Source organism: Pezoporus wallicus, unplaced genomic scaffold (assembly GCF_028554395.1).
Source record: "Pezoporus wallicus isolate ANWC-B61680 ecotype Strahan unplaced genomic scaffold, APGP_CSIRO_Pwel_v1 contig_5261, whole genome shotgun sequence".
NCBI lineage: Eukaryota > Metazoa > Chordata > Aves > Psittaciformes > Psittacidae > Pezoporus > Pezoporus wallicus.
In genome coordinates, this window is record NW_026642423.1 from 6629662 (window position 1) to 6656860 (window position 27199).

Genomic DNA, 27199 nt, shown 5'->3' on the forward strand with positions numbered 1-27199 from the left:
ACCTTAGAGCAGCTTCCAATACCTACAAGGCAGCTACTTCCAGGGCCTACAGGAAATCTGGAGAGGGACTTTTTGTAGGGATAGCACAAGGGACAGTGGCTTTAAACTGAAAGCGGGCAGGTTTATATTAGGTATTAGGAAAAAAAATCACTGTGAGGGTCATGAGACACTGGCACAGGTTGCTCAGAGAAGTTGTGGCTGCCTTATCCCTGAAAGTGTTGAAGGCCAGGTTTAGCGGGGCTTTGAGCAACCTGGTCTAGTAGAAGGTATCCCTGCCCCATGGCAGGGAAATTGGAACTAGATGATCTTTAAGGTCCCTTCCAACTCAACCCGTTCTATGATTCTCTCTAGGCCCATAGTACATCTAGAGGTCAGAAAACAGGCTCCAAGAGAATGGTACAAAGTGCTGCAGCATCTGTGTGCTTGTGAGTGATACATTCAAAACCTGCTTTTGCAGGGATATTAGGTTAGAGTGAACTCAAAGACAGAGTGGTAGTCTCCTTGTATCCCAGGTTAGTACAGTGTTCCCCCACACTAGGTTGTGTGAGTTGGGGGAGGTCCAGATGAGTCTAAGGAAAGCTGCAAAGAGAATTCTAGTGTTCAGCATTTCTAGGAGTTCCTGCAAAGCCTTTGGTAGCTCCTGTGGATGTATTCATCTTATTTCTGTGCAGGCATGTGGGCTGCCAAGTGCTTCTTACTAATTTATATTTCCATGGAAAGTACTGTTCATTATAACTTCTTGACTTTCTGCAGGGCTGGAGCTTACACTTTCTCCCTTAATTGTTTTTGCTTGACAATACCTGTTACCTTTTTGTTTTCGTTTCCTGTCTGCTCCTTGGCTTGCTCTTGATTGCAGTGAGGATTAATCTCATGGGTTTTAATTTTTGGAAAATACTTATTTTTAATCTCATTCCTATACATTCCTGGCCTTGCTAATTGCCTAATGGGCACAGGGAGTCATTTGTATTTTGTGACGAGTGGTGCTGGGTCCCTGCAGCACATGGGTTATTCTGTTTGCATTCCTGGCATGTTCCAGGGGAGCATTTGGAGCAGAAGGCTGTGGTTGCCTTGTGGGTCATAGGGAGGCTTTTTGCTGTGACCAAGGGAGGAAAATCAGGCCCTAAATTCAGATGAGACTCTGTCTTGTCAGCCTGCTAATCCTAATCTTTAATTATTTCCAGCAGCACATTTTCTGATGCTCCTCTATCCCTTAAAAGATTCAAGCTTTTAATCTGCTGCATTGTTAGAGCAGCTCATTTGTTCTCTGCTATGGAAACCTGTTGCTATTGTTGCTTCTTCTGTAATTTCCATCGGGAACCTAGAACAGTGGCAAAATGTTGCTTTGTTCTCAAAGGCAAATCTTGTGTTTTAAGCTTCCCATGCTGCATCCATCTCTTCTGGGTCCTGTTCTTATTTTGGTGTCTGCAGGTTCTTAAACCCCACTCAGGAGCATCGCATCAAATCGCCTTTCTACACAGAGAGTTGTGCATGGGCTTTCTGTTTGAGTAGATGTTAGATGTAAGCCATTACCATCCCGTGGCTGCTTAGCATAGCTCTTTGGAGAAGTGCTCTTGCAAGCTAGGCTGATGCTTTGAGAAGTGAATTTTATTTATTTATTTATTTATTTTAATTTGATTCCAGCTCTGTCTCTAGAGAGTGATAGTGAAATGCCTGTGATCATTAGAGAATATGGCGAGCCTTACAAATGTGACATACTGTCAGCAGCAGCAGTTGTGGCAGCTTCCACCCGAGACGGGGAGGGAGAACTGAGGACAATGGGGAGGTAATGCACTCTGTCTGCGAGGAGAGTTTTGCAGGAGTTGGTCTGGTTTTGTTTGGTCAGCAGAGCACACAAACTGCTGTAGCATAAATGGATCGCAGTCTGTGTTGGAAGGTGGAATTGATGGCTTCAAGGAGCGTAGTCAAAATCCCATGTTATCTCCAACAATGGCTAATGGATTGCATTTTTGATTTTTGAAACCTTGTTAGGAGCACATCTAACTACAGATGACTTCCTCTTTCAGATTAGTGCAAGTGTAGTTTTTATTTTTACATGGTTTTAGGAAATTTCTGTCATTGGCACCCTTTTTGCTGCTTTTTTGGGTCACGGGCAGTTGTTTGGCAGCATCTCAGCCCCTTGCTTTCTCAGGATGTTCATCAGTCTGTTTGGAGGGGGTATTCTGTGGAAGGTAGCCAGCGGGTATTGCAGAGGCTGCACATTGGGCTGGAAAACCCTGTTTGATAATCCACTTCTGAGGACTGGTCAGAAATTGCAGTTGTACTTCCCTGGTTATAACTGGAGTTGTTCTCTTGTACAATGGTTTTCATCATAACATAAAAGACCAGAAGCAATTAAACAACAGAGACGATGAGAAAACATGCTGGTAACAAGATGACAGTTTTGAGTGGTACCTTCTGAACGGTTTTCCTGTGTTGGGGGCCTTGCTTTGTAGGCAGCCCTGTTTTCTCTCTACCATATCACCCTGCTTTCAGAGCCTGTTCCTCCTCCTTACCTTCATAGTCTTGTCTCTTCCACCTGTTGGGACAGTGACAGTGTTTGTACAGCCACTGATATAACAGAGTCTCCACTGTGTTGGGTCTACACGTGCAACTGTGATAAAAGGGACTGCTGAAATGTAATTCATGTGGGTTGTTCAGCCCTTTTTTGGGTGTACAGATAAAGACATAAAATCTGTTTACAGATTGTGAGGTCTGTGGTTCACATGTGGTTGCATGGTATGCCAGTGAGAGGAGTGAGATTGTTTTTGTGCAGGCAGATTTACTGACCTGGTTACTTGCATATTCCTAAACCAGCTGTCAGGTTTTTTATTAATTACTTCTCTTGTGCCTGGAAATACTATAGGTGTGGATGAAAAAGAAGGCTGGGCCCAGTCTGTATTAGAAAGTGTTAGTAGATGTGGCATTGAAGTGGTGTGACCACACAGCACATGCACATGCTGCTGTTATATTGGCAGCTGGAGGCATGAATTTTTTTTGGATGGCATTTTTGTCATTTCCTAAGAGGGGATTTGACAGTCATTCCAGGTCCTTCCTCCCCAGATGCCGATGTGGTTGTAAGGCTGTTTTCCCTTCTTGATGAGAAGCCAGTGGGCAGCATTATGTGAGAAAGATAAGAGAAATAATTAAGGAGCTGCAGAAGATTTTATTTGTGCTCATGAGAGAGGACGGTGCTGAGAATGTTTGGTCTTACTCTGCTGCCTTCAGGACCTGCCAGGACAATATTTGAAGTTGCCCCAAGGAGGCTGTTTTGCATTGCCACCTCCATTTCTTATTCAGGACCCATCCAGCTTGGACTTGTTTTTAGAAACCAGCTTAGACTTCCTGCAGCCAGACTCCTGTATCTTATTTTGTATTCCTCCTGTCTAGCTGGGTTGCTCCTGCCACTGGGGACTGCCATCAGTATCTCTCACTGCTTCTCCATCCTTATGACCTTGAGCTCCCAGGTCTGTGGGCAGCCCTGCAGAGCAGAGCACCCTGTACCGCTCCTGAGGAATGCTTGTGGCACATCCCCTTTAGGTGCTAGCTTCACTGGTGGTGAGCTAAAGGAGGTCAGGTCTCCTTCACAAGCCCCTCACCCTCCTCCTGCCCTGGTAGCAGCTGGCTGCCTGTGCAAAGTGATTATTCATGCATACTAATGCTGACAAAGGACCCCAGAGGTTTACAGGGAGTGCTTTAGTCAGGCTTACTGCCAGCTCTGTTGTAACCCCAAACAACAGAAGTGTCTCCCAGTAGAGGAGATGGGGATGTGAATGGAAAAGGGTGAAGTATTCCTGTGATGCACCCTGTCTATATTCTTATTTAGACTTCTTGCTTAGTTAGGGTAATTTGGATCTTTCATTTTATTGCTCCTTTTATCAAGCTGCCATATGTCTTTGCCTCTCCAGCAAAGAAGTGTTTTGGAGCCCCAGTTTGGTTTTGTGGGAAGGGGGAGGGAGCATGAGGGGAACACGCCATGCCATCATGCCTCTGCAGGTTTGACCTTATTTACCACATGGACAGCTGCCGGTTAGGTTGTTGGAGATGTTGCGTATAGGTTGATGTTTTGGATGATTTTCCACAGGGCTACATCTGGATGGTTTGTATGACTGCTTGCAGGTAAAGCAGGGGTCCCTTCAGCCGTAGCATAGCAGAGACCTGCAGGGGTTCAAATTGCTTTGGTCAGAAATGGCATGAGGCAACCAAGGACAGTTACTGAGGGACATTACTGACCTCATCCTCAGACCAGTATCTCCTGAGCCTGATGCCTTGTCTGGAGTGTCTTGGCCTGGGTGGTAGAGTGCTGATTCTGGGGGTGGGTTCTGGCTTTTTAGGTTTAGGGTTGGGCTTTTTTCCTCTTCCTCCTCTTAATCCTCCTCCCCTCCACCCTCCTTTTTTTCTGTTAGTTTTTATAATAACACACTGCCTCTTCAAGTGGTATAATCAAATTGCAAGAACTGGAGTCCTAATTACCCTCTCCCATGTGAGAGTTGAGGAGCTCATCTTCAGAGAGGCTATTGGCTGAGATCCAAAAGAGACAAATCTCAGCGCAGAGACTCCATCTGTGTTGATATTTGCTCTTATTAAGGATAATGGTCATTACCAAGTGGTATCAGAGCAGGTTGCTCTTTGCAGATTATTTTTTTCTGTCTGTAAGTGAAAGAAGAAGGAAAAGCAGAACAGGTCCATCTCTGCCGTTCCTGTACGTGTCCTTTTCTGCTTTTTCTAAAGAACTGTTAGTATAGCAACTGAGCTGGTGGGTCTGGCATGTGCAAAAATCTTCACTGATGCATGAAAAAATTACTGATACATATTTAGACACTTTTTATTCTGGGAATTTGCTCTTGTTCAATCCCTTGCATCAGTGCAGATAGCTTGCGTAAACAGACTAAGCTCCCAATGCAGCGGTGCAGAGAATCTGCCCCCTAAATGGTAAGAGACATAGTGGAGCAAACCGCTGCTTTGTTTCCTGTGATAATGGATGTGCACTCAGGCAGCTACAAGGAGCAATCCTGAAAGCAGGGCAGGCTTAGATCCTGTTTCCTTCCAATGAAACAGATGTTCTTATTTTTCTGTTTTATTTTTTTAATAGAAACTCATGCAAACAGAAAATAAATTGGTAGGAATTGAAGTAGTAGGAATTGCTAGTTACTTGCTCACAAGTACATCTCATTAGTAATGTTTTGTAGCCTTTTTCCACTATAAACCTTGCGGAACTTTTCCAAGATGAGTATCTGGATCTCTAAATGACACATATGGGAAAATTGCACTTTTATTTCTCCTTACATGGTTTGAAGTTGTACCAAATTGATGGTAAAAGTGACCACAGACCTGTCTTGGTACTCATTTTGGTCCTCTGCAGAACAATTGTCTGCATATCGTGGTGTTTCACAGACCCCTGTTGCTGGAGGTAGGTTTCAGCATTACACTTGATCATGTCGATCACCCAACATCTGTCTTGGCAAGGCTGAGATGGGCACAGATATACATGTATCCTGGAAACATTCTGGAATGCCTAGAAGAGCATTAACAAATACTGACCATGGTACAGCCTGACTTTAGTTAACTGTCTGACAGTCAGCTCCAGCAGGGCCCCAAGAGCTTCTCTGCACCTCTAGATCTGTCTGGGGTAAGATAGGAGGATGATCTGAAACTGGTACCTACCTCCTCCTGAGGTTTTCTGGCTTTCAAGTTGCTTAGGCACAGCCCACAGGACCATTGGAAGACTGCAGGTGAGAGAACACAGGATGCTTCTGGCCCGGGGGTTTGATGTTGCTGCAGGCTTTCTGTAGCAAGCTCTACTCCGCAAACCAGCTTTTCAGCAAAGCTCCAAATCCAGGCTATTTGTTTTGTAATCTAGTTTTGTTACAAGGAGATGTGTTCACGCTACTCAGTGAACAGATGACATCTTTTAGCTCCACCTTCCACTGCCATCTGGGGAAGACAAAGATGAAGCAGGCAACAGGGAACTGTCTTCTCAGGCTCAGATCTCCAGCCTTCTGGAGAAGCAGAAAAAGTGTTTGCAGGTTACAGTGTCTAGCTTTAGCTGTGAGCTGAGAATGCAGAACTGACATGAATTCAGTAAAACTGTGCAGATGAACATGCTTCTACACAACTGGGATTATAGGTGATCCTTCCTGGTGAGGGAGTTTCATGTGTTGTTAGTTCCTTAAAATGCTTCTTTCCATCTTCAGCATAATATACTGGTTTTGATGCATGTGTCGATAGCACACTTCTCCTCATTTCTGTCTACAGTGAGCATTTGGGAAGTTTCCAGAAAGGCATGCTCTCATCTGCAGCACACTGCAAATTTGCTGTTACTGTTCCTCACATTTGCAGAAAGGCAGCTGGAGACCATTGAGAGTATTAGCACAAGTGCTGGCAGCAGCACTTAATTTGGTGGGGCTCTTGTAACTCTTGCATCTTGGTTTTTCTGTGTCTCTAATCAGTTTAAACTTGATGAGTTTTCAGTGTTTTCATTTTCTAAATTGATTTATCTGTGTACAAGGTACAAGTTGTCCTCTGCTGGGAACAAGTTTTCAAGCTTTTTAATCTTGCTGTTTGTCAATGCAAAGAATAGTCTTGTCAATGTGAATCATCCTCTTTTCTTTGTAGTTGTACTGTTTCACTCATTTTTCCAGGTCTTTGACTGACTTCACATTTAGTTCAGCTTGAAGTGTCCTTATAGCATCATTTCTGCATTGTTTAGGACAGCAGTAAGGCCATGAAGACCTTTACATAAGCTAATGTTTATGCAGTTTTCTCCTGTGACCCTTCTCTCTTCTTCAACTCAGGCTAATCAGATGCTGGAAGCAATTCACTCTTGTTCCATTTAAAAACCACCCCCAGCAGGTCTGGCTGCTGTTATATGCCTTCTTCTTCAACAGCTGTGGCAGATAGTCTTTATGTCCCCTGGCCAGGTGTGGCTGCAGGACATACTTAGCATAAATGGGGTTGCTGGGCTTGGGGCTCCAAAATTCAAGTTGATGTTTGTGTTTTGCAGGAGGACCTTTTTAAGGCTAGCTGCTTGTTGTCTGGGCTTTGAGATACCATGAAGGTGTTTCTTTTTGTTTCCGAGTTCCTTTCTGCCAATGTAAAAGCTGACCTGCTCTTTCTCTTGGAATCTTTTCACAAGCAGTGTTCTTTGACCACCACCCTAACAGTAGCAGTGTCTTTTTAAAATTTTGACTTCCCAAATTTAATGTTAATCCCATGGACAGAAGGTCTGCTGAGGTACTCACACATGCTAGAATGGGCTACGTTTCTGCCGGTTGAGGCCTGGCTTTGAAATGTGATTTTAACACATTGTGTCCTGACCAAGCTAAAGGAGGAATTAAATTGGCTAATGCATCTTTCCACAGTGCTTGTCCCACAAACTTAGCTGAGCAGCTTCCAAATTACTGTTAGTTGCAACTAATTACTGATAAGGAAGCACAGCAATAAGTTTTCACAACTAAATGCATTTGATTTCCTTTCTTGTAACCATTTTTCTTCCAATATGTGTTTTTTGCAGTGATACTGAAAGCCGAAAATTATGCAAGAAGATGAAAGTAGATCCTAATTCAAAGGAGAAAGGAGTGGAATTACTCCATTATAAGTGAGTGCTGGGCTGGGATTTATAATTCCTAATTGCTAATGCCCCTGTTAGGACCATTCATTCTACTTGCAGCTCCATACTGCTGTAGCATGAAGACTTCTTATTTTTCATCCTTTGACATGAGAAATTGACTGCCATTTCTTCAGTTTGCAAGCATGTGTTGTGACAGAAGTTGAGATAAATTTATTCTGCTGTTGAACAGAGTACACTGAAAGCATAAGTGGGGCCTGGAAGATATGTCCAATGGACTAAAGCTGCCCAATGCACAAGGCTGATGCGTGAGATTTGAGCTGTCTTACCTTCTCTGTCACATGCCTGGTAGCATGTGCCTTGGGCAAGTTGCTCCACCTCTCTGTACTTGCTTTTCTGACTTGAGATAGCAATTCATAAAGTAAGTGGAGAAAGGCAAGTGTAGTGCGACTGCAAGAGGTTTTCTTCCTGGAAGTAATAGGAATGGGAGTACTGCTAAGTGTAAGAGACACCAAGCGGCTGCATCTCCGTCTCCAAAGATCATGCTTTAGTAAATATTCATGTTAAAGTTTAAGGAAGGAAATTATTTCCTGGAAACCTGCTTGCTTCACACTCTGTTTTGCACCCTCCCTTTTTTCTTACTCTTTTTTTCCCCCCTGAGATTACTGTTCTGTACATTCTACTTAGTTTTTTGGCTTCAGCAAGAAAACATTATTCTGGTTAGTGAGGAGTGAGAGCACCTACATGATTTCTGGCAATGTTACTGGAAGTTAACACTATTCCCCACTGCTTGTTCAACAGGGACGGTGCATTTCATACTGAATATAACAGAGCGGTCACTCTGAAGGTAAATTTAAATATTTAATTATTTTTATTTCTTTTCTGCTAAATATGACGGATACATTTGTGGATTAAAACCAGGTGAAAGGTAGGGGTTAATCTTCATAAACAGCTGTCAGAATGACCTAAAGGTTTTTGTGTGTGTACGTGTCTGCCACCCACAGATTGGTTAGAAAGATTGAACCCGTGTTGAACAGTAATGTAAATTGTGAGTTAACGTACAGGCTGGTTTTGTTGCATTGTCTACAAGGTGCTATTAATGGCAATATAACTTAAAGTATTAGCTGATACTACATTTTTATAAGGAGTTCTGTGAGGTTTTTTTAAAGAGAGCTGGGTGGCCTTATCTCTTATCATATTATGGAACCACAGTTCCTGAGTGCAGCAGGGATAAAACAACCTTCCTTCTGCAAACCTTAACACACAGCAACAGAAAGCAATTTTGAAGATGTGAAACCTGCAATGAGTTTGTAATCTTGGTGACTGTAGAAAGGGTGAACTGAAAGCACAGTAAGCAGGCTGAAAGTGTGCAGCCTTCCTCTGCGAAGCTCTGGTGAAGCCCTGGGAATATTCTCACCTGAGGCTGCAGTCCTGTGATGGCTTGGCTTCCACAAATTACTCTGTCTGGCTCTGATGCAGAGTTCCCAGTTCTTTTGCTCCTCCAGCAAACCTGTGCCCTGCTTCATCATTGGTCTTGCAGAGGCTTGTTGACACTACTCCGGACTGACGTTATTACATTTACTTTCTGGCTTGTTCAGATGTGTGGTCTGGAATGGTGGAAAGCCTGTGTGAGATGCTGAGCTTCAGTCTGTCAGAGTGGCTGTTCATAAGCGCATGTGCTCCTTTTACAGCCAGAGTTCTGGGATACCTGAGTGGGGGAAGGGGCTGTCTTGGAAGCATGCCCTGGCTTGAATCATCCATTCAGCCTGCACTTGGGGTTGGCATGCAGGATTTGCCTGTGGTGGGAGAGTAGGGCTGTGTGTCTTCCCATCTCCTGCGGTAGAAATCTTGCCTGCACGAGCAATGTTGGATACTCAGCCTAGCCAGCGGGTGCCTGAAGCTCCTTCGGTATTTAGTGAGGAAAGGTACCCAGTAAATTCTTTTCCTTCTTGGTGGATGGTGGAGTGAGGGAGACTTGTTGGTTGCCTAGATATTGGTGGTTTAAACAATGCATGACATGTCTTTCCTGCCTTCTATGAAGTGCTTCAACCAGGAGTTAGTGCTAGGACTCCTCGCTAACAGATGGGGTCAACAGGAAAGCAGCTGCAGAGTCCTAGGGAGTGTTAACCTGAGAGGCAACCATAGCACAACAAGAACCATACCATTTATTCCTTCGGTTGCTGTTTTGTGATGAGCACTTCCCTTTTGCCTTGCCTGCTGGGGAGAAGGAAGCAGCATCCAGTGGAAGGGGCTGCAGGATTCCAGTGCAGGTGGAAGGAGAATTTTGAAGTTCCCTCACTCTAGGAGCTGTAGACTTTGTTACTATAACTGCCCCTGTGAAACCAGGTGCTAATGATTTATAGGTTGTACACTGCTGGGCAGTGGTCAAATAACTCAGTGGAGTGTTTACTTGTTCTGCTGCTCACAGCTGCCTGAATGTTTTCTGTATTTCTCCCTCTAACCTCTTCTCCCCGTTTTCTTCTGTTGAGGCAGTGACCTTTCTTTTTCTCTCTCAGCTGTGATTGTCAAGCATCCCCCAGTACATTACAAACAGCGAGCAGCAGAGCAACACAATTACTAGGATATCATTCATTTTACGGACAGGTGGACATACTGAAGAACAGGGAGATTAAAGGATTTGTTTCACATCATTCAGTAAGCTTGTAGCAATAAAACTTGGATCTTCTTTCCAGGCATCCAGTAGACATATTAATATATGTATGACATTTTGGAGGATGATGGACACAGGTCTGAAGAACTATAAAAGGATTCTTCTGAAGTAATCGGCAATTTCGTAGATGTTGCTGATCCAGCAGATAGTGTACTCGGGTTTTTATGGAAAGCTTTTCTTTTCTTACAGTAACTAAATCCTTATGTAATTAACAGAGGTGCCCTTGTGGGTTTACTGTGAGAAAAATGAGGAATAAAGAATGGCTTGGTGTGCAAGGTGGGGGGAAGTTAGCAGTCAGAACCTCTTGCTGCTGGGACCTGTGTTAGGATCAGAGCTGTTTGAGCTATCTGGTAAAGGGAGGTGGACTCCAAGGTAACAAAGTTTGGAGATGCAAAATGATTAGAATTAATTAAAAAAATATTTCCAACTCTTTGCAGAAGGGTTTAGGTTCTCACAATGCCAAGTGGCTTGTCAGTATGAAAGGAGGAGCTTGTGGGGTAATGAGCATGAGAGGGAAGGGCACAGCTCCAGCTATGCTAGAGTAATGCAGAGTATTGTAATGGATTTCGAATTACCAGTCTACAGGGTTGGGTCTGTGCTTCAGTATTTCAAAGTCAGATTATTAGGGAAGGAACAGAGAATGGGAGAGGAAATGTTATTCCACCATCTGAGCCCACTGGGTTCCCTCATTTTGTGTCTTGTATGTAATTCTGATTGTGCCATCAAGTGAAGGGTGTAACAGTACTGCAAAAGGGCAGTGAGTACGATCAGAGGCATGGATGGCCTGAATATTTACATGAAGATTCTTGGGCTTGGAAAAAAATTGAGGAGATTATAACTGTGTAGCTTGAAAAAGGGAATAATTACCTATTTTTTCTCCAAACTTGGGTGCAAACACTGGCATTTTGGGATGGCTGATTTGAAACAAGTAACTGTAGTGTTTAAAAAAAAAAAAAAAAAGTTGTAAAACTCATAGCTACATGTTTTGAAAGCCAAGAATTTAGGAATCTTTAAAACAGTTTTATATAGTCGTAAAGGAGAGAACCATTGATAGTTAGCAAGTACAGAGGTCCAAATACAACAGCTGGTGCAGGGTCCATAAACTTAATTACTTTTTGCCAGAAATTGAGAGTGTATATCAGTGTATGTTATGTAAGAATTGTACTGTATAATTTTTCCATAACCGTTGAAGCTGCTGTTGAAGACTGAAGCTTAGATCAGTCTTTGATCTTAACTGATACGTCTGTTCATACGTTGCTTTAGCCACACCGTGTCCTAATCCTTGATAGTGCTATAAGGCCAGTATCCAGGCTGTGTTTATTACATCATGAAACCTTTTCTGGAGGGTAATACAGAGGGAGAGTTTTACTCTGCTTCTGAAATGGAGAAAACACTCATTAAAGTACAAATCTGCTCAGTGCTAGCAAGGGGAATAGACTAATCCAGTAAATTGGTACTGCTCTAAACACTGCATCCTTTTCAAGTTTGCTGTTGTAAGGAGCATGTGTGTGAAATGAAGGCAGATATTTTTACTAGCATCTCTACTACAGAGGAGTGAAAATTACAGGGAATATCTCTCTAAGTATACAGGGAATGCCTATATATGGAGAGAGATATGTTTATTTCCCCCCAGATTTAAACCTAGGTCCATGTGTTATAGCCAGCTATTATGCTGTTAAAACTAGCTTGCTTTTAGCAGCATAGGTTGAATGAAACCATGTCCTGTATTTTGCTGAGTCAATGTTTAAGGTTCAAAGCTCTTGAAGAGGTTTGGGCAGGAGGTTACAGCCCTTCATGGCTCTCTCAGTACCATTGAGTCAAAGCAGGTCCTGACCATGTCATAGCAAGACAGGAGCATATCTGATTCTTCATCCTGGGGGTTGCTGTGGCCTGGGCTTTGCTCTGCTCTATAACCCAGCCGCCTGGGGACCATTGCTTTTCTGTGACTGGGAAGTGCTGTGGTTTGTTGGTGCTGCGGGGAGCAGCTATTTAAAGGCACACAGGAAGTTCTCTTCACCGCATGGAGCAATGAATGCAAGGCAATGTACTGCCTGCTCTGTCAGAATACATTGCACTTCTAATTTTTTTCTGTCTTGGCTGAAGGGGAGAGGCTGGATGAATTAAATCTCTTTAATCCCCGTCCACTAACCACCTCTGTTTCTACATGACTGAACTTGGCATACAGGAGTTCTTGCAGTCATTAGCTGTTTAAAATGTTGACCCCTCTCTCGTCCCCTGCAGTGTATGTTTGCAGTCTGTGCAGACTGAGAATGAGCAGAACTTGATGTAGCTCTCCTAAATGTAAATCATCTCCGCTGGTTTATCCTCTTCTCTCCTTTCCCCATATATTATTTTCTTAATGCTTCTCATTTGAGAGCATTTTATAACTGTAACTCCATTGTAAATTACTTGATTTTTTTTTTTTTTCCTAGCTAGCTCTTTTCTCTGCTAATGCCATGTTAAAACAGATTTCCTTTAAGTGTTTGTAATCCCAACACTACTACCTCACCCCTTAGGTTTTCTTACTGTGTACATATGTAATATATGCTACCTCTTGTGATAAATTTCTTCAATATTAGTTGTGAAAGCAGACAGGAACATAAGTGCAATAAGTGGATCCTGCCATAAGCAGGAGCCTTGCGGTACCACCTGAGATGCAGGAAAATGAGCTGAACTCCGCTGTCTGTTGATAAGCTGTTGGGATGTTGTACCAGAGCAGCCCTACCAAAGGCAGAGAGGTGGCAGAAGTGTCTCTGAGACTGTTTCAGTGGCATGTGTCACCAGATATGCTGCTAACCTGCTCTTGAGAAGGTGGAGCACAAGCCTTGGCATGTGGATGGGTATTCTTGGCATGTGGATGGGTATTCTTGGCATGTGGATGGGTATTCTTGGCATGTGTTAGTATATACTCTGCTCTATACTTTCCCACTGTTTTCCCCAGTTTTATGGTGGACGTAGGAACTGGTAAGTTGGTATATCAGTTACCGGGAAGTTACATACCCATATATGACTTGGTGCTGCAACTGGAGATTTGTGTTTATTGGCATTAAAGCAGATGAGAATATGAGCAGAAAAGCAAAGGGACTAAATGGATGGGGTTTGCATGACAGCCTGGATTTGAGATTGGATGTCTCATCGTTTCCATTCATCTTGCTTCAAAAGATCTTTTTTCCTCTGCTTCTTACAGTCTATAGTGGCCTTTCTGAAGGATCCAGAAGGTGCTCCGCTGTGGGAGGAGGATCCCGAAGCCAAAGATGTTGTACATGTTGACAGTGAAAAGGTACATTAGCTGGATAGATGTTCTATGCGTGTTATAAATATATGGGATAAAGGAAATGTGGGTTTTTTTGCGTTCACTCTTAATGAAGAACCATTATTTCCTTTCTTTGGAAGAGAAATTTAAAGCACCCAAACTATTTTAAGTGACTTTATTAACACTGTGGACTGCCGTAACTTTTCAGTAATCTGCTCCCTGCATTCTTCTTTCCTACACGTGGTTGTGATACTAGTCTGCCAGCTGCATGCCAAATATCAAAGCATTGTGTATGGTGTGGCAGAAGAGATGTGTTTGTCTCAGGCAAGTGTAGTAGCTTCCAGGATGCAGTCACTGCAGGATACGAGCAGGAGGTAAAATGCTGCTCTTACAACTGCAGGTTGCTGTTAAACCTTGGGTTCCCTCATGTGCCTGAGGTTATCTCAGGAAGTCTGGAGCAGGATCCAGATCTTGAGAGATTTAACCTTGTACAGTAACTGTCCTCTTGGTATTAAGTGGGAAAGCAGCAAATATGATGAAACTACTTTAAAAAGCCAGTGTCACCATAGAGCTACCCATTATATTCTCTCTGATATAATCAGCTTGGTCTTTTGTATTATTTTTCTAGTCTATAGATTTTTAAAGCTTTAATTGATTGGACTCTAGCTGGTATTTTGTAAAGGGCTTTTCAATTTTCCTGCTTTCATTTTTAATATTAGAAACAGTTATTTTGACATTCAGTTTTTGTAGGAAGATTAATTTTTAATGTTCACCCTCTATACTCTATTATAAGCCTTCCAAGGGCTGCAGTCAATTTGAAATTTTCATCTGGTTTCTCTATCATGCTGCTACTGAAGAGTCTTTTCTTATGGCTTCTCATAGCTTCAACAAGGATTCATAGTGTGAAAACTGAATTTGTTTTGCTTATTATTGAGTCTGACTTTTTGAATTAGAGTATAGCTTTTTGGATGCATCAAGGAAACAAAAGTTTCCAGTCAGAGTTTCTGCAGTGAGACTAAACCAAACCATGCAACTTCCACATCTCAGCAGTGAAGATACTGGTCTAGGATATTTAGCAGATACTCAAATCTATAATAACTTTTAACAGAATGATTGAGGCTGGAAGGGACCACTGGAGGTCATCTAGTCCAACCTCCTGCTCAAACAGGGTCACCTAGAACACATTACTCAGACTTGTGTCCAGATGGCTCCTGAATATCTCCATAGCAGGAGAATCCCCAACCTCTCTGGGCAACCTATTGCAGTGCTCAGTCATCCTCACAGTAAACAAGTTCTTCCTCATGTTCAGGCAGAACTTCCTGTGCTTTAGTTTATGCCCGTTGCCTCTCATCCTATCACCTGGCACCACCGAGAAGAGCCTGGCCCATCTGCTTGACATCTACCCGTCAGATACTTACATACATTGATAATATCCCTCCGACCCTTCTCTAGCTCTTAAAGTTGTAACACAAATAAAAAGTGTGCTTGAGTACAGGTCTGGTTTTATATTCTTTGGTTCATTCGCTAGGAATTGAGAAGGCTTCTGAAGAAGGAAGATAAACCTCTTCTAATGATGTTCTATGCCCCATGTAAGTAACCCAGCATGTCCTGTCATTTCTCCCTTTTCCACCGAGATGTCCAGTTCTGACTAGAAGTGTCACCTGTGCTTCACTAATACCATCTTGTCGATCTCATTCAGCTCATTGTGGTGTTCTGCCTGTTTGTCCTCAGTTTTCCCCTAGTTGTCGATTGCTTGTATCCTAGTCTTGCCTCTTTCTCTTGTCATCATAGAATCATAGAATATCATGACTCTTACTCCTTGTTCTTTTAAGCAGCTGCTTTTTCTTATTTCATCCAGAGGGACCTTGACATGCTTGTGAGGTGGGCTGATGCCAGCCTTATGAAGTTTAACCATGCCAAGTGTAAGGTCCTACACCTGGGTCAGAGCAATCCCAGGCACAGCTGCAGGTTGGGCAGAGAAGAGATGCAGAGTAGCCCTGTGGAGAAGGACTTGGGGGTGTTGGCTGATGAGAAAATGAACATGAGCCAGCTTCAGTGTGCGCTTGCAGCCCAGAAAGCCAACCGTATCCTGGGCTGCATCAAAAGGAGCGTGACCAGCAGGTCAAAGGAGGTGATCCTGCCCCTCTACTCTGCTCTCTTGAGACCTCACCTGGAGTATCATGTGCAGTTCTGGTGTCCTCAACATAAAAATGACATGGAACTGTTGGAACAAGCCCAGAGAAGGGCCACGAGGATGATCAGGGGACTGGAGCACCTCCCGTATGAAGACAGGCTGAGGAAGTTGGGGCTGTTCAGCCTGGAGAAGAGAAGGCTGCGTGGAGACCTCATAGCTGCCTTCCAGTATCTGAAGGGGGCTATAGGGATGCTGGGGAGGGACTCTTCATTAGGGACTGTAGTGATAGGACAAGGGGTAACGGGTTAAAACTTAACCAGGGGAAGTTTAGATTGGATATAAGGAGGAAATTCTTTCCTGTTAGGGTGGTGAGGCACTGGAATGGGTTGCCCAAGGAAGTTGTGAATGCTCCATCCCTGGCGGTGTTGAAGGCCAGGTTGGACAGAGCCTTGGGTGAGATGGTTTAGTGTGAGGTGTCCCTGCCCATGGCAGGGGGGTTGGAACCTGATGATCTTAAGGTCCTTTCCAACACTAACTATTCTATGATTCTGTGGTTTCCTTACCCTTTGTCCTTCATAGCTTTTCGTTGTATAAGACAGAAACACTGTATGCTGAGTGCATAAGTGTTCATACATCTGTCTGGGAGTGCCTAGCCCTCTGGCCTGTATGAAGTTGTAAGTGCAAATGGGTATTGCACACAATTTTGACTTTTGCAGTTTGGTCCTTAGCATAAGACCATCTGTCTCCACACAAGCAGAATATCTTTGGAGGAGACCGTGGAGTTGAAAAACCCAACCTTTCCTGGCTGCTATCAGATGGAACAGTGCAGTAGTCAGGAGCAGGAATATCTTTCCTGTTCCATCCAGGAGGCACCCTGTGTGTTCCTACGCACGCTGGCGGGAGTGTGAATGCAAGTGAGATTTTGCCTGCAGGGGCAGAGGAAGGAAAGAGAAGAGCACTTTGAAGTCATTGCATTTCTTTTGTGACTTTAGCCTTGTATTGCTGCTATCTTGTCATTGCATTGATTGCTTGTTTCTTAATTTTGCAGATTTACAACTGCTTTTTTGTGTTTCCTGGTGACTGTTACGTGAGAGACTTTTCAGCTTTTCAAAACGAGATAGTGTTGCACTGGAGTTGTTGCTCAGATTTAAAGCAGGGGAGCCATGAGAGGGGAATGAATCTGTGACCTAAGCTAGAAAAGCCTCCTAGGACTTGGTATGCCCTGAGAGGAAAATTGATGTTAGACACCACTAGCAATTTACTGGCTGATTATCTTTAAAACTGTGTGCCATGGCAGCATTTTCTGGTGTTTCTCAGAGTATTTTCTCTCATAATTACTGCCTGAAACACCATTCTACCTTTTTAGTCTCATCTCAGTACTGCCAAGATGGCCACAATTGACCAAGACTTAGTTTGATGCATCACTTAGAGAATGTTTTTTCCTTTGGTTAAATTATTTGCAGGTCTGTGCCCTCAGACTCTGCAGCAGGATGGTTCTGTGTGGCCTGGCCCGGGTCGTGGTTATTCCCAGTCACTGCTGCCACCTTAGCATCAGCGGGAGATGATACGCCTGCTCTGCCTTTAAATCATCCCTTCAGGGAGAGTTCAGCTGCAGAGTGCTTTTACCGTTTACCTGTATCATGAATGATGGTTTTCCACAACTGAGCCTCTTCCTGAAATGTGCCTTATCTAACCCTTCGTTTTCTTTGAACTGATCCCCCCCAGAAACCCTCCTCCTTCCTGTTTCTCTTCTTTTGAAGTGGCAAAACACCTGCTAGTTCTTGATGCTGTAATACTTCTGCTGTTTTCTAAACTGCTGTGAAGGAAGCCTGCTTGTAAAGGGCTTTTTTCCCCTCCCTTTTTATTTTGCAGTTCGTAACTCCCTCATCTTTTATTTAACACACAAGACCTTTTGACTAGGTTCTTGTCCAGTTTTTCTTATCTAACAAGATAGAAACGAAATGCAGAATGCATCCAGCATTAAAGTACTGGCTTTGGGCAGCTGTTACTGGTTGCATACAGGTATTACTTTCATAAATGAGAGCAGCAAATCAAGGCTGGTCACTAAAGGAAATTTTGCTTTTCTTGTAAGTGGTGACTCAGGGAGGACATCAGAGACTTTGGGAAGCTCTGGGGAAGATGGCTGCATTATTTCTCTGCTTTGTTGGAAGCAGGGATTTTAGATTCATTGTGGCAGATTCATAGGAAATGGGCTCTCTCATTATGTACCAGTGCAGAGGGAGATGAAAGCAATTGCAGGCTTAAATGTAGTTTCTTTAATATTTCAGGTATGCTAGGTCTGGGTAAAATGACTCAGAGCAAAGGCATGCTTTCCTTAGAAGATATTACCTGCCATTTGGAGACCATTCACTGTACTTTTGGACCTATATTTTAAAGCCAGACAGCACTAAATATGAAAAATTACATATACTTACAGGCACTCAAGATTTATTTGTAGTTAGCTCTGTCAGAGGAGACTCCTGCAGGAGACTATGTGGCACCAAAAAGGGGCTGTTCAGAACATCATTGAAAATAGGGCTTTAAAAATGGAGGTGTTAAGTAGCAGACAAACTAATATGTGCTTAAATGTGTTCCCCCCCCATCCCTGAGACAAAATACAAGAAGACAGAAGAAAATCAGTTTTTTGAGGTTACTGTTTTATGCCTGTATGGGGATATATGTGGCTTTACAGCATCCTGAACAATATAACTGAGAAATAATGTGGGCAGGAGAGGTGGTACTGAAGTGGGTTTGGAAGCAGCAAGTTTGAGGCAGCAGCAGAGCTTGGAACAGAAGGACAGTGGAAGTGATGGCTGGGTGGAAGAGGCTAGTATGTGTCTGTGCTCCACAAGAGAGTCCTGGAAACAGTAAGAGTTTGAAGAGGGGAAGAAAGGGAAATCAATAACAGGAGGAGTTTGAGGCCTGAGGCTGCTGAAAAGCAGTGAGCTTCCAGAAGATGCTGTTAACTTATAACTTTTGATGTCTGTCCAGTGGTTTGGATGAGGCTGCAAGACCTTTGTGGGCCTCAAGTGGGTGATCCGTGCCCACCAAGAAATTGTTGTTTTGATCAGCACTAATTTAAAAACCTCACTGGCAATTTGAGCAAAGAGATCAAAGGTGGAAAGACCGCAGAAACAAGAGCTCTCTTTTGTCTGATTCAAGGATGTTCTTCCCAGGCATGCTGATGTGATCCTAAACCAGTGGCTACAAAATCTGTTCCTCCTTTCTGGAAGATATTTGCAAAACTTCTGTCTCTTCACTAGAATGGAAATGTTGACAATTGTCCCAAGGTGGACCCAAGAGTTGCCACAATAAGCATCTGGAGTGCTTGGCCACAGCTTCCTTTCTTTCATGCTTCTACATTCCTGCCCCTTCCCGTGTGCATGTACGTATTTATTTGGCGTGAAACCTGCAGCTTACAAGATGATTTAATGCTAATCTGTTTAGCACTCCAGAGCATCATCAGCTCTTAGCACACCCTGACTATACACTGGTGGTCTTCCTCACTTGCTGTTTGTCTTTTCCTCAGTGCATTATTGTTTATTACAAGAATTGTTGCTTCTCCTGAGTTATGTCTTCTCAATTAATAGAGCAGTGTTTAACTTCTGATGTCTGTACAATGTGTTCAGGAAGTGCTTGTGAAATTAATTTCAAAGACTTGTTAAGATGGGATGAATTGAAGTAGTTCTCCCCATACCTTAAAGACCAGAAATGCACAAAGCTTTTTGTTTGAGTTCACAAGCATGACATCTTCCATTGACTTTTGACATGTAAGTTTCGTAGAGTCTGAGGAATACAGGATGGTGTTACTCTTTCCAAAACTGGGATAAGAAATCAGTCTGAAAACGAATAGCATGAAGAGCATGCAACATGTAACAAGAAGTAACATCCTTAGGAATTAATAATTATATAATGAAAAGGAGAATGAATTTTTGTGTTTTTTTGTTTGTTTGTTTTTTAATATAAAATGTGTTATTTCATATGCTCTGAACATAGATCCTGTAGAACAGGCTGAATTGTTGGCATATTACTTACACAGTTTCTTTCTTTATCAGGGTGTGGTGTTTGTAAGAGAATGATGCCATCTTATCAGCAGGCAGCCACAGAACTGAAGGGTAAATATGTAAGTGAGAAGATAAGATGTACAAAAAATTAACAATAACTCCTTTCAACACTTTTTTTTTTGGAGGGGGGGCATATTTAAAACCACCAAGTGGGGAATTTTTACGCATGTCAAAACAAAACCAGAAATTAACGACCCTGTCCCAATCCCTTCAGGATTCTTTCTCTTGGTTTTTATTCTTTTTTAAACTTTGGAGAATGAGGTGTTAACTCACTTGCCCTTTAATCCAGTGTGGTTCTTGCCATGGAAAAATGGGCTCTGACACTATGCAAGTGTGTGGTTTAGCCACTGGTTTGTGAGTTTGTAGTCCTTCCGAGCTCATTCTGGTGAAGACAAAGAAATGTTTGATCAGCTTTTTGGCCTGATGTTTTACTACAGGGTCAAGGATGGATACCCTTACAGTAATAATTAATCCACTTTTCTTAGTGGAGAATCACAGTGTCACGGGAGGGGACTTTCCCTATGTAAGTTACTGATCGTCCTCCTAGCCACTAAGCATAAGCATTAATAAAATCTTACAGTTTTACTTTATCTCTGTCAACAAAGTTAACATTCATATTGCATTGAAACGAAAGTTTTGACTATAATAAAATCCATCAACAGCAGTCACAGTAATTTAGTTACCTGTTTGTACTAAGACTTAATTGATCTCCCTAAGCAAGTAAAAGGCATTTCTATAGTCAAGGTTTTATAATGTGCTTAATGTATATTTTATATGATACCAGTAATACATGAGTGACATAGCGTTGTTTCATGGCTTTAGCTGGATTTGGTCTGATCCTACCTGTTGGATCATTCACTGTCAAGTTTACAGGTTTCCTTGGGAGAGGTGACATGTGATGAGGAAAAGATGAAGCACATTGCTAGGGCACCTCTGACCATTGCTTCTTATAAACACTGATGAATGTTGTCAGACTGCTTCACTTTCTCCCAACTAGTTGTTTTTCAGAAGTGTTTCCTCTAAATCTTTGTTTGCTTAAGGCTGAAATGAGTGGGAGTTGTTCAGATTTATTGAGGACACGGTATAACCCTTTACGGTATTTTCAAGAACGCGTTTGTCTAGCTAGGCAGCACTCATGCCATCTCCCCTCGGTGGAGCATGCAGTGCAGTCTTGGGGAAAGCACTCCTGTCTTGGACAGCGGTACATTGTGAGGCGTGGGGTGGGTGGGAATTTGGAATTTAAAGAGTTGCCTACAGAGGTAGTGCTGGAGAGAAGGCGTGCTGCAGAGCGCTGTGTTCTGCAGTTACCTCTTCCTTGTCCATGTGCAGTTCGTTTTATTAAATTCAAACCAGAGAATTTAAGCTCCAGATCTATTCTAGTTTGATTATTTCTTTCCTCACTTGGAAATGGTTTCTGTAGATCCAGACTAATCCTTCACAGCTGAGCGACAGGGCTGTGACACCGCTCTGGGAGTAGCAGTGCCTGTGCTTGGTGCAGCTCAGGTCAGGGGTGCTTTTTGGACAGAAGTGTTTTTAGTGCAGAGTCGGTTCAGAGGGAAGTCCAGTTATGCCACTGCCAACCGTGTCTTTCACAAAACTCAGTCTCATTGTCTAAATTTGACCTAAAATTAGCTTCCTGAGTGCGATGTGTACACAGTTTCCCATTTCTGAAGCTAACTGTGCTGTACCTATGATAAATTAGAGCAATGTTGACCTCTAGATCAGACTTTGCTGGAAAGTTTATGATTGGTTTGGATGAGCTGAAGGTTTGGCCTTTTAATCTGACCTGTCATTAGCTGTCAGGATGTGCCAAGCTCAAAAGCTATTATTGCTATTATATATCAGGAAAATGAAGTATGGTGTTGGCTGTTTAATAGGTCATAAAACTGGAAAGGTGAACGGTACCTGTTGCTGGTTGCTGTGTTCTCTTGGGGCTAGTTGTTTCTTGTCCCGGAACTGTTACTGAGAGGAAGGCAGGGGGGCATTTTCAGTGTTATGTTCAGTTTAGATCTTGCAGTTCCATTACACCCACTGCAGAAGGAAAAAAGGGGCTCCAAAACAGAAGAAGGTGGTTTGTTTTATCCTTGACACAAGAGATTCCTGTGGTTTGTGGGTAGGGCGGGCTCTGGCAAGTGGCTGTCAGTGATGCACTCTGCCCCCAGCACAGGGAGAAAATGGTGGTCAGCAAAGCACTTCAGCATCTTTTTAATGCCCATGGACTTCATGGGTATGCCTGAATGCTTTGCTCAGTGAAGACTGGCTTGAGCACATGCTTAAGTGCTTTCCTCCTTTGGTACTTATCTTTTCTCTGGTAAAACCATGGGACTTCAGAAGCATAAAATTCCTACACTTAACTTCAGATGTCAAATAAAGAAAGACTTTGTTTAATCTGTTCATTAAGTTTGGCTCTAGGAAGGCTTCAAGTGGTTGTGTGAGGTACCAATTTTGGAACAATCCTGTCATGAAGACTCAGAAGGGAGTGATCATAGTAGAACAGGGATGGTGAGAAGCCCAGAGACATGGCCAGCTAGGAAAGGTTCAGAGTTGATTCAGGTTATAGGTAGCTTGGGGGAGAGCAGGTAAGTGTTGAAATATGTCAGATGTTCCTACGGAGCTGAAAGGAATAAACTGTTCTTCGTGTCTGCTGTGGATATTACAAAAGGTAGTGGACTTAAACTGAAGTCAGAGTCATTCGTTCATTTGCTAAAAACACATTAGCTAAACATCTGGCAGGAGCAGCTTAGGTATAGAGGGAGGATCCTGGCTTTGGGTAGTAGGTGTATTTTGATGGTCCCAGGCAGCCTGATACTAGGTAATTTTATGATTATAGGCCAGCTAAAGCTGTTACTTTTGTCATTAAAAACAAATCCCAATCTAATAGCCTTTTTGCTAATTATGTTTCATATGGTGTATGAACACCATTATGAATCCAAGTCACCAGCTTTATATCAATCACCACAAGCTGGGTGGACACAGTGAAATTGTAGCAGAGTATCTGAAATGCCTGGGAATGCCCATTTAGGATCTAGGAAGTCCTCTGAGAGATCGTGGCAAATGTGAAATCTGGGAGACTGGTGTTTATGAGGGAATTAATTAACAAACCTGGTTCGTTCCTTATAAAGCAACCACTGTGTCTTGATCCTGTTGAATTTACCTACCTGTAAGTGGTGACATAGAGGATAAGGGAAGGGGAGAATTGGGTCTACATAATTTCTTTATATGAATTAAGTCAATCTGGTTGTTGGAACTACAAGGAAAACTCAAAGTGAGAGACTTGGCCAGCCAGTATAAACCTTATTTCTGTAATTTTCTCAATTACCTTTCCTTTATCCTTTCTTAGGGTAGGGGAGAGAAAACAAAGTACCTTTTTGTGACTTTGCAGTACATTCTTAGAAAAGGTTGACCTTCGAATGAGGATTTTCTGCTTTAAGATTTATTTCATGCTGGCTCTGAGCACATTTGGTTGGCCTGTGCAGTTTGCTGCACTCAGGAATGTGGTATTAAATTCTGATGTAGTATTTCAGCTGGAAGGAGAAAATCCTGATTTTAGAGGGGGAAGGAGGACGGGTTTGGATTAAGACCCTGCTGCTGAAATGATTTAAGCTGTCAATGCCATTAAATTTAAGTTAATCATGAAGTGGTATCTCAGCAGCTCACTGGTTGCAGATTTGACACCAGAGTGACCTCTGAGTGAATCCCACACCCACAAAGATTCAGAATCAGTCCCATCTTCAACTTTTCGGTCAGAAATTTTTGGAAGACAATTGGAGAAAGCACAGGATAAGTCACAGGAGCCCTGGGCCTCAAGCTCAGGGTCATGGGCTCTTGTGGAGGATGATCTGTGATAGAGGTAAGAAAAGGGAAGGAGAGGCTTTTTGTTTTGCTTGCCTGTTTGAAAAGCTGCTATGCTTCTGTGCCCCTGTTTTGATATCTGTAGGATAAGGTTAATTCTTAACTCTCATTATATCATACCAGTCAGGTAAGTTAACATATTTAAAGCATATAAATGCCTTATTTCCTGGGCTCATGGAAATAAGTCATGTTTTACTTAATATCAAAGTAATGCTGATTTCCCCTTGCCATTCAGTAAGTGCATTTTTGAATTGGAGCAACACCAGTGCTTGGTTGGCTAGAGCTTCCGGACATTAGGTGGGATTGTAAATTCATTGCTGGAGTAGAAACCAGAGAGGTGAGGGTGGAACTTCTTGTGTCCTAGCTAATGTTTGGCTGCAAACTAAGCCATGTACTTGCAGAAGCGGAAAAGAAAAATCTAGTTAGGCTTGTAGCTTAACATCCAAATACACAAAAAAGAGCACAAATAGAAGGATTAAGAGAATTCCCTTAAGATATTTCTGTTAGTGAGTGAATTAAAAGAAACAGAGACACTTCCAGAGCAAGGAGGAGATCACAGTCTGATTGGTGTGTACTTTCTGTGGACTAGACTCAAATACTGTTCTGTTCCCCTTTGAACAAAACCAGAAAAACTTCACTGCCTTTTACAGAGATCCCTTTGCTTTACTGCTGTATGATTGAAATCAGAATCTGCTCAGAGCTTACTTGTTTTTACTTAACTTTTTCAGACGGTGGTCATGTTCCTGTTGTAAGACTCAATGTGATTGTGCTGTTTTTTCAGGTTCTTGCCGGGATGAATGTTTATTCTGCAGAATTTGAAAGGATAAAGGAAGAATACAATGTCCGGGGATATCCTACAATCTGCTATTTTGAGTCAGTTATGGTTTGCTACTACTTTAGAATTCATACACTCAACTATAATTGCACATTCTTATCTTCCAGGGCAAGGACTAAACCTTATTTTGTTGTTTTAACAGGAAAGGAAAGTTCCTGTTCCACTTCGAGAACTATGGTGCTACTGCAGCAGATATAGCAGAGTGGCTAAAAAAGTAAGGCATTGAACTTCATGCACTCCACCTTTTATGTACTTTTCATTATTTACAGAATGTAATGGTTTAGGAGCCCATCTCTCCCTCGTTCCCTCTGCTCAGAAGAGCAAACAAAACTGCCCCGCTGAGATTGGCTAAACTGGTACAGAGACATTGCCTAATGTTTGTTTTTTAGCATGCATACCTTGCATTTCACAATTGCATTTCTTCTGTAATAGGGGACTCTGGACCAAAATAAATGCAGATACACAGATCTCAGCTTCATCTAAAATGCCAGCTTAAATTTCCAGTGATCTTGAGTGTCTGAACTTGATAACCTGCAAAAGATCTGACTCTTGTTTTATTAAAAATGTGTATACTAAGTATGCAGTTCTCATTGGTTCTTAGCTGGAGCCTTTAAAGTGTCTTGCAGAGACAAACCACAGATCAAGACACCCTGGATTGCTAGTCATTTTTACCATGTCTCTGTTGCCTGTCATGACATGAAGTGGTGTTGAAAGCATCTTGTTCCACCTAAAGAGAGTATTTGCAGTCATAAATATTTTGGGGGCTGAATGATCTTATGGGGTTGGCAGTCGAGAGAGAGAAACAAAAAGTGTGTGCATGTATAGCTGTTCTTAAACTGGTGCAAATCAGCATAATGACAATGAAGCTGACAGAGCACCTGGAGAGAGCTAAGGTAGTCTGGTGGTGGAGAAGTACTGTTAGCAGTTAGCCCTGGCTCTTGGGCATTATCATCTTTGTAACCCTCCTTTGTTTGCCGCAGCCACGGAAATAATCTTGCTAGTAACTAATAAAAGGAAACAAATGCATGGAAAGGACAGTTACAAACTGTTGTCATAATGTGGCTTAGCAAAATTGGCTCTGAATAAATGTGTTTTACTGTACCAGTGGGGCTATGCTGTGGTCATACATATGGTTGCAGGTCGTGCAAGGTCTTCAGCAGTGGTAGGCTAGGTGCTTCAGGACTGGGAAACAGTGAGTGAAGCTGCATCAGTGTTCCTGTTAGCATCAGGAGATACAAGCACTGCAGGCAAGTACTGCCCAGTGGATCAAAGAGGAGGAATTTAGCTGTAGTCTTTAAGGCTTATTTAGTCCATTAAGCCTTCAGATATGGATTAATCAAGATGGTAACTCGAGCAGTGCTGCGATGATGATCAGCCCTTGGAGCAAGGATATGACTTCATCACCTGAACTTTATTATGCTTTTCAGTTTTGCAAGGATGTGATTATCTCTTGGCTACCATATGTGAAACATTAGATGTTTGGGGTGGGTTTTTTCCCCTCTTGTCTGCCCACATAATATCCTGATAATCCCTGTAACATGCAGTGCCTTTGTATCAGTGCTGTGACAGCAAGTGAGCACAGCTACTGGAGGCAAAGCAGAACAGCTGCAAGCTCTTTCCAATGATAATCTCTGCTAATAAGCCACTGTGGGCTTTGGTTGATATTTCAGTAGTCCAGAGCTAAAGACAGCTGTTTGTCTTCACTTAGTGTTTGTGCATGGTTATTAGTTTCCCAAAAGATGATCTAAGCAGTAGCCTTCTTGGCCCTGTTTTTTATACTGAATAGAACTTTTAAGAAAACCATGTTGAGAAATTATGCATACTTGAATTTTGCCAGTAATTTATGTTGCAATTAAAACCATATATGGGGGTAAATGTGCTACGTGCATAATACTATGTTACTCTGAGGAATCTACAGTACAAGTAGTCAAATGGTGTGGCAAGGGCTTTAGGGAAGTCAGAGTGTAATTAGATAGTTGTATTGGGGATAGGCTATATTTCAGAACAGTATAATATTAAAATTGTTTTAGGAAGTGACTCTGATGCAGGGCATTGCTCTGCAGAACAGGGGCATGGCAGTGCCAGAGTGTACATGGTGAGGTAAGCCAGTGCCTTTTTATACTCTGCATGCATGTGCTGTCATCATAGATTCTAGAAAGAGAATCCAGCAGACATTGAGCCTTACTAAATGATCTATTTTTTGTGGATACTAGATACACACTGCAGAAAAGTAGTTGTTTTCCCTCTCCCCCTTATCTTTTTTTTCTCCTTTAAATCTTACTGGTGAAGTGCTGAAAGTGTTTTTTTTTTTTTTAGGGGAGGACATGATATAACTTAATAAAGGTTAGAATTATTTAAATTATTGAATGGATGTTTTTCATGATGTTCTCAGAACAAGAGCTGCTAGTGTGGAGGGCTCCAACACCTTTTCTTTTGCTACTTGCTGAATGTGCTTCTTACGCTGAAGTGTGCTAATGCATCAGCCTTACAGGTACTTAATCTCTCTTATCTTCCTAATAGGCACTGGCTATTATTTTACAGAGTTTCAGATGTTTTCATGAGTGATAGAGGGAAACAGCCTAACTCCAGAGCAGCATTAACATGAGAAATGCTATCTTGTACATATCTCAATTCTTTTTTTCTTTCTTCTTAAAAAATCTGATACACAGCTGTATCAATCTGCATGGTAGGCAAGCCAGACAGCTTCTTGCTGCCTTCAGTTAGCTGCTGAGTTTGTCTTATCTTACAGACTTCTCTCAGGCCCTTCCTTAGGACCAGCTACTCAGTTAAATCAAGAACTTGTTCTCTGTTCTTAATTGAATTAGC

At 42.5% G+C, this 27199-nt stretch overlaps 1 protein-coding gene across 3 annotated transcripts in view; it reads left to right on the forward strand.

Moving 5' to 3' along the window:
* The window catches only part of PDIA5 (protein disulfide isomerase family A member 5), a 104311-nt gene that overhangs the window by 21037 nt on the left and 56075 nt on the right, over positions 1-27199 (forward strand). For all 3 annotated transcript variants that reach the window (XR_008975056.1, XM_057430381.1, XM_057430382.1), the window contains exons 4-10: positions 7511-7594; positions 8366-8411; positions 13423-13515; positions 15017-15077; positions 19678-19745; positions 24320-24411; positions 24516-24587. Coding sequence is in view for 2 of the 3 variants with exons in the window: in XM_057430381.1 (XP_057286364.1) it covers positions 7511-7594; positions 8366-8411; positions 13423-13515; positions 15017-15077; positions 19678-19745; positions 24320-24411; positions 24516-24587 (516 nt within the window). In the remaining variant the exon portion in view is untranslated. The remainder of the gene's footprint in view (positions 1-7510; positions 7595-8365; positions 8412-13422; positions 13516-15016; positions 15078-19677; positions 19746-24319; positions 24412-24515; positions 24588-27199) is intronic.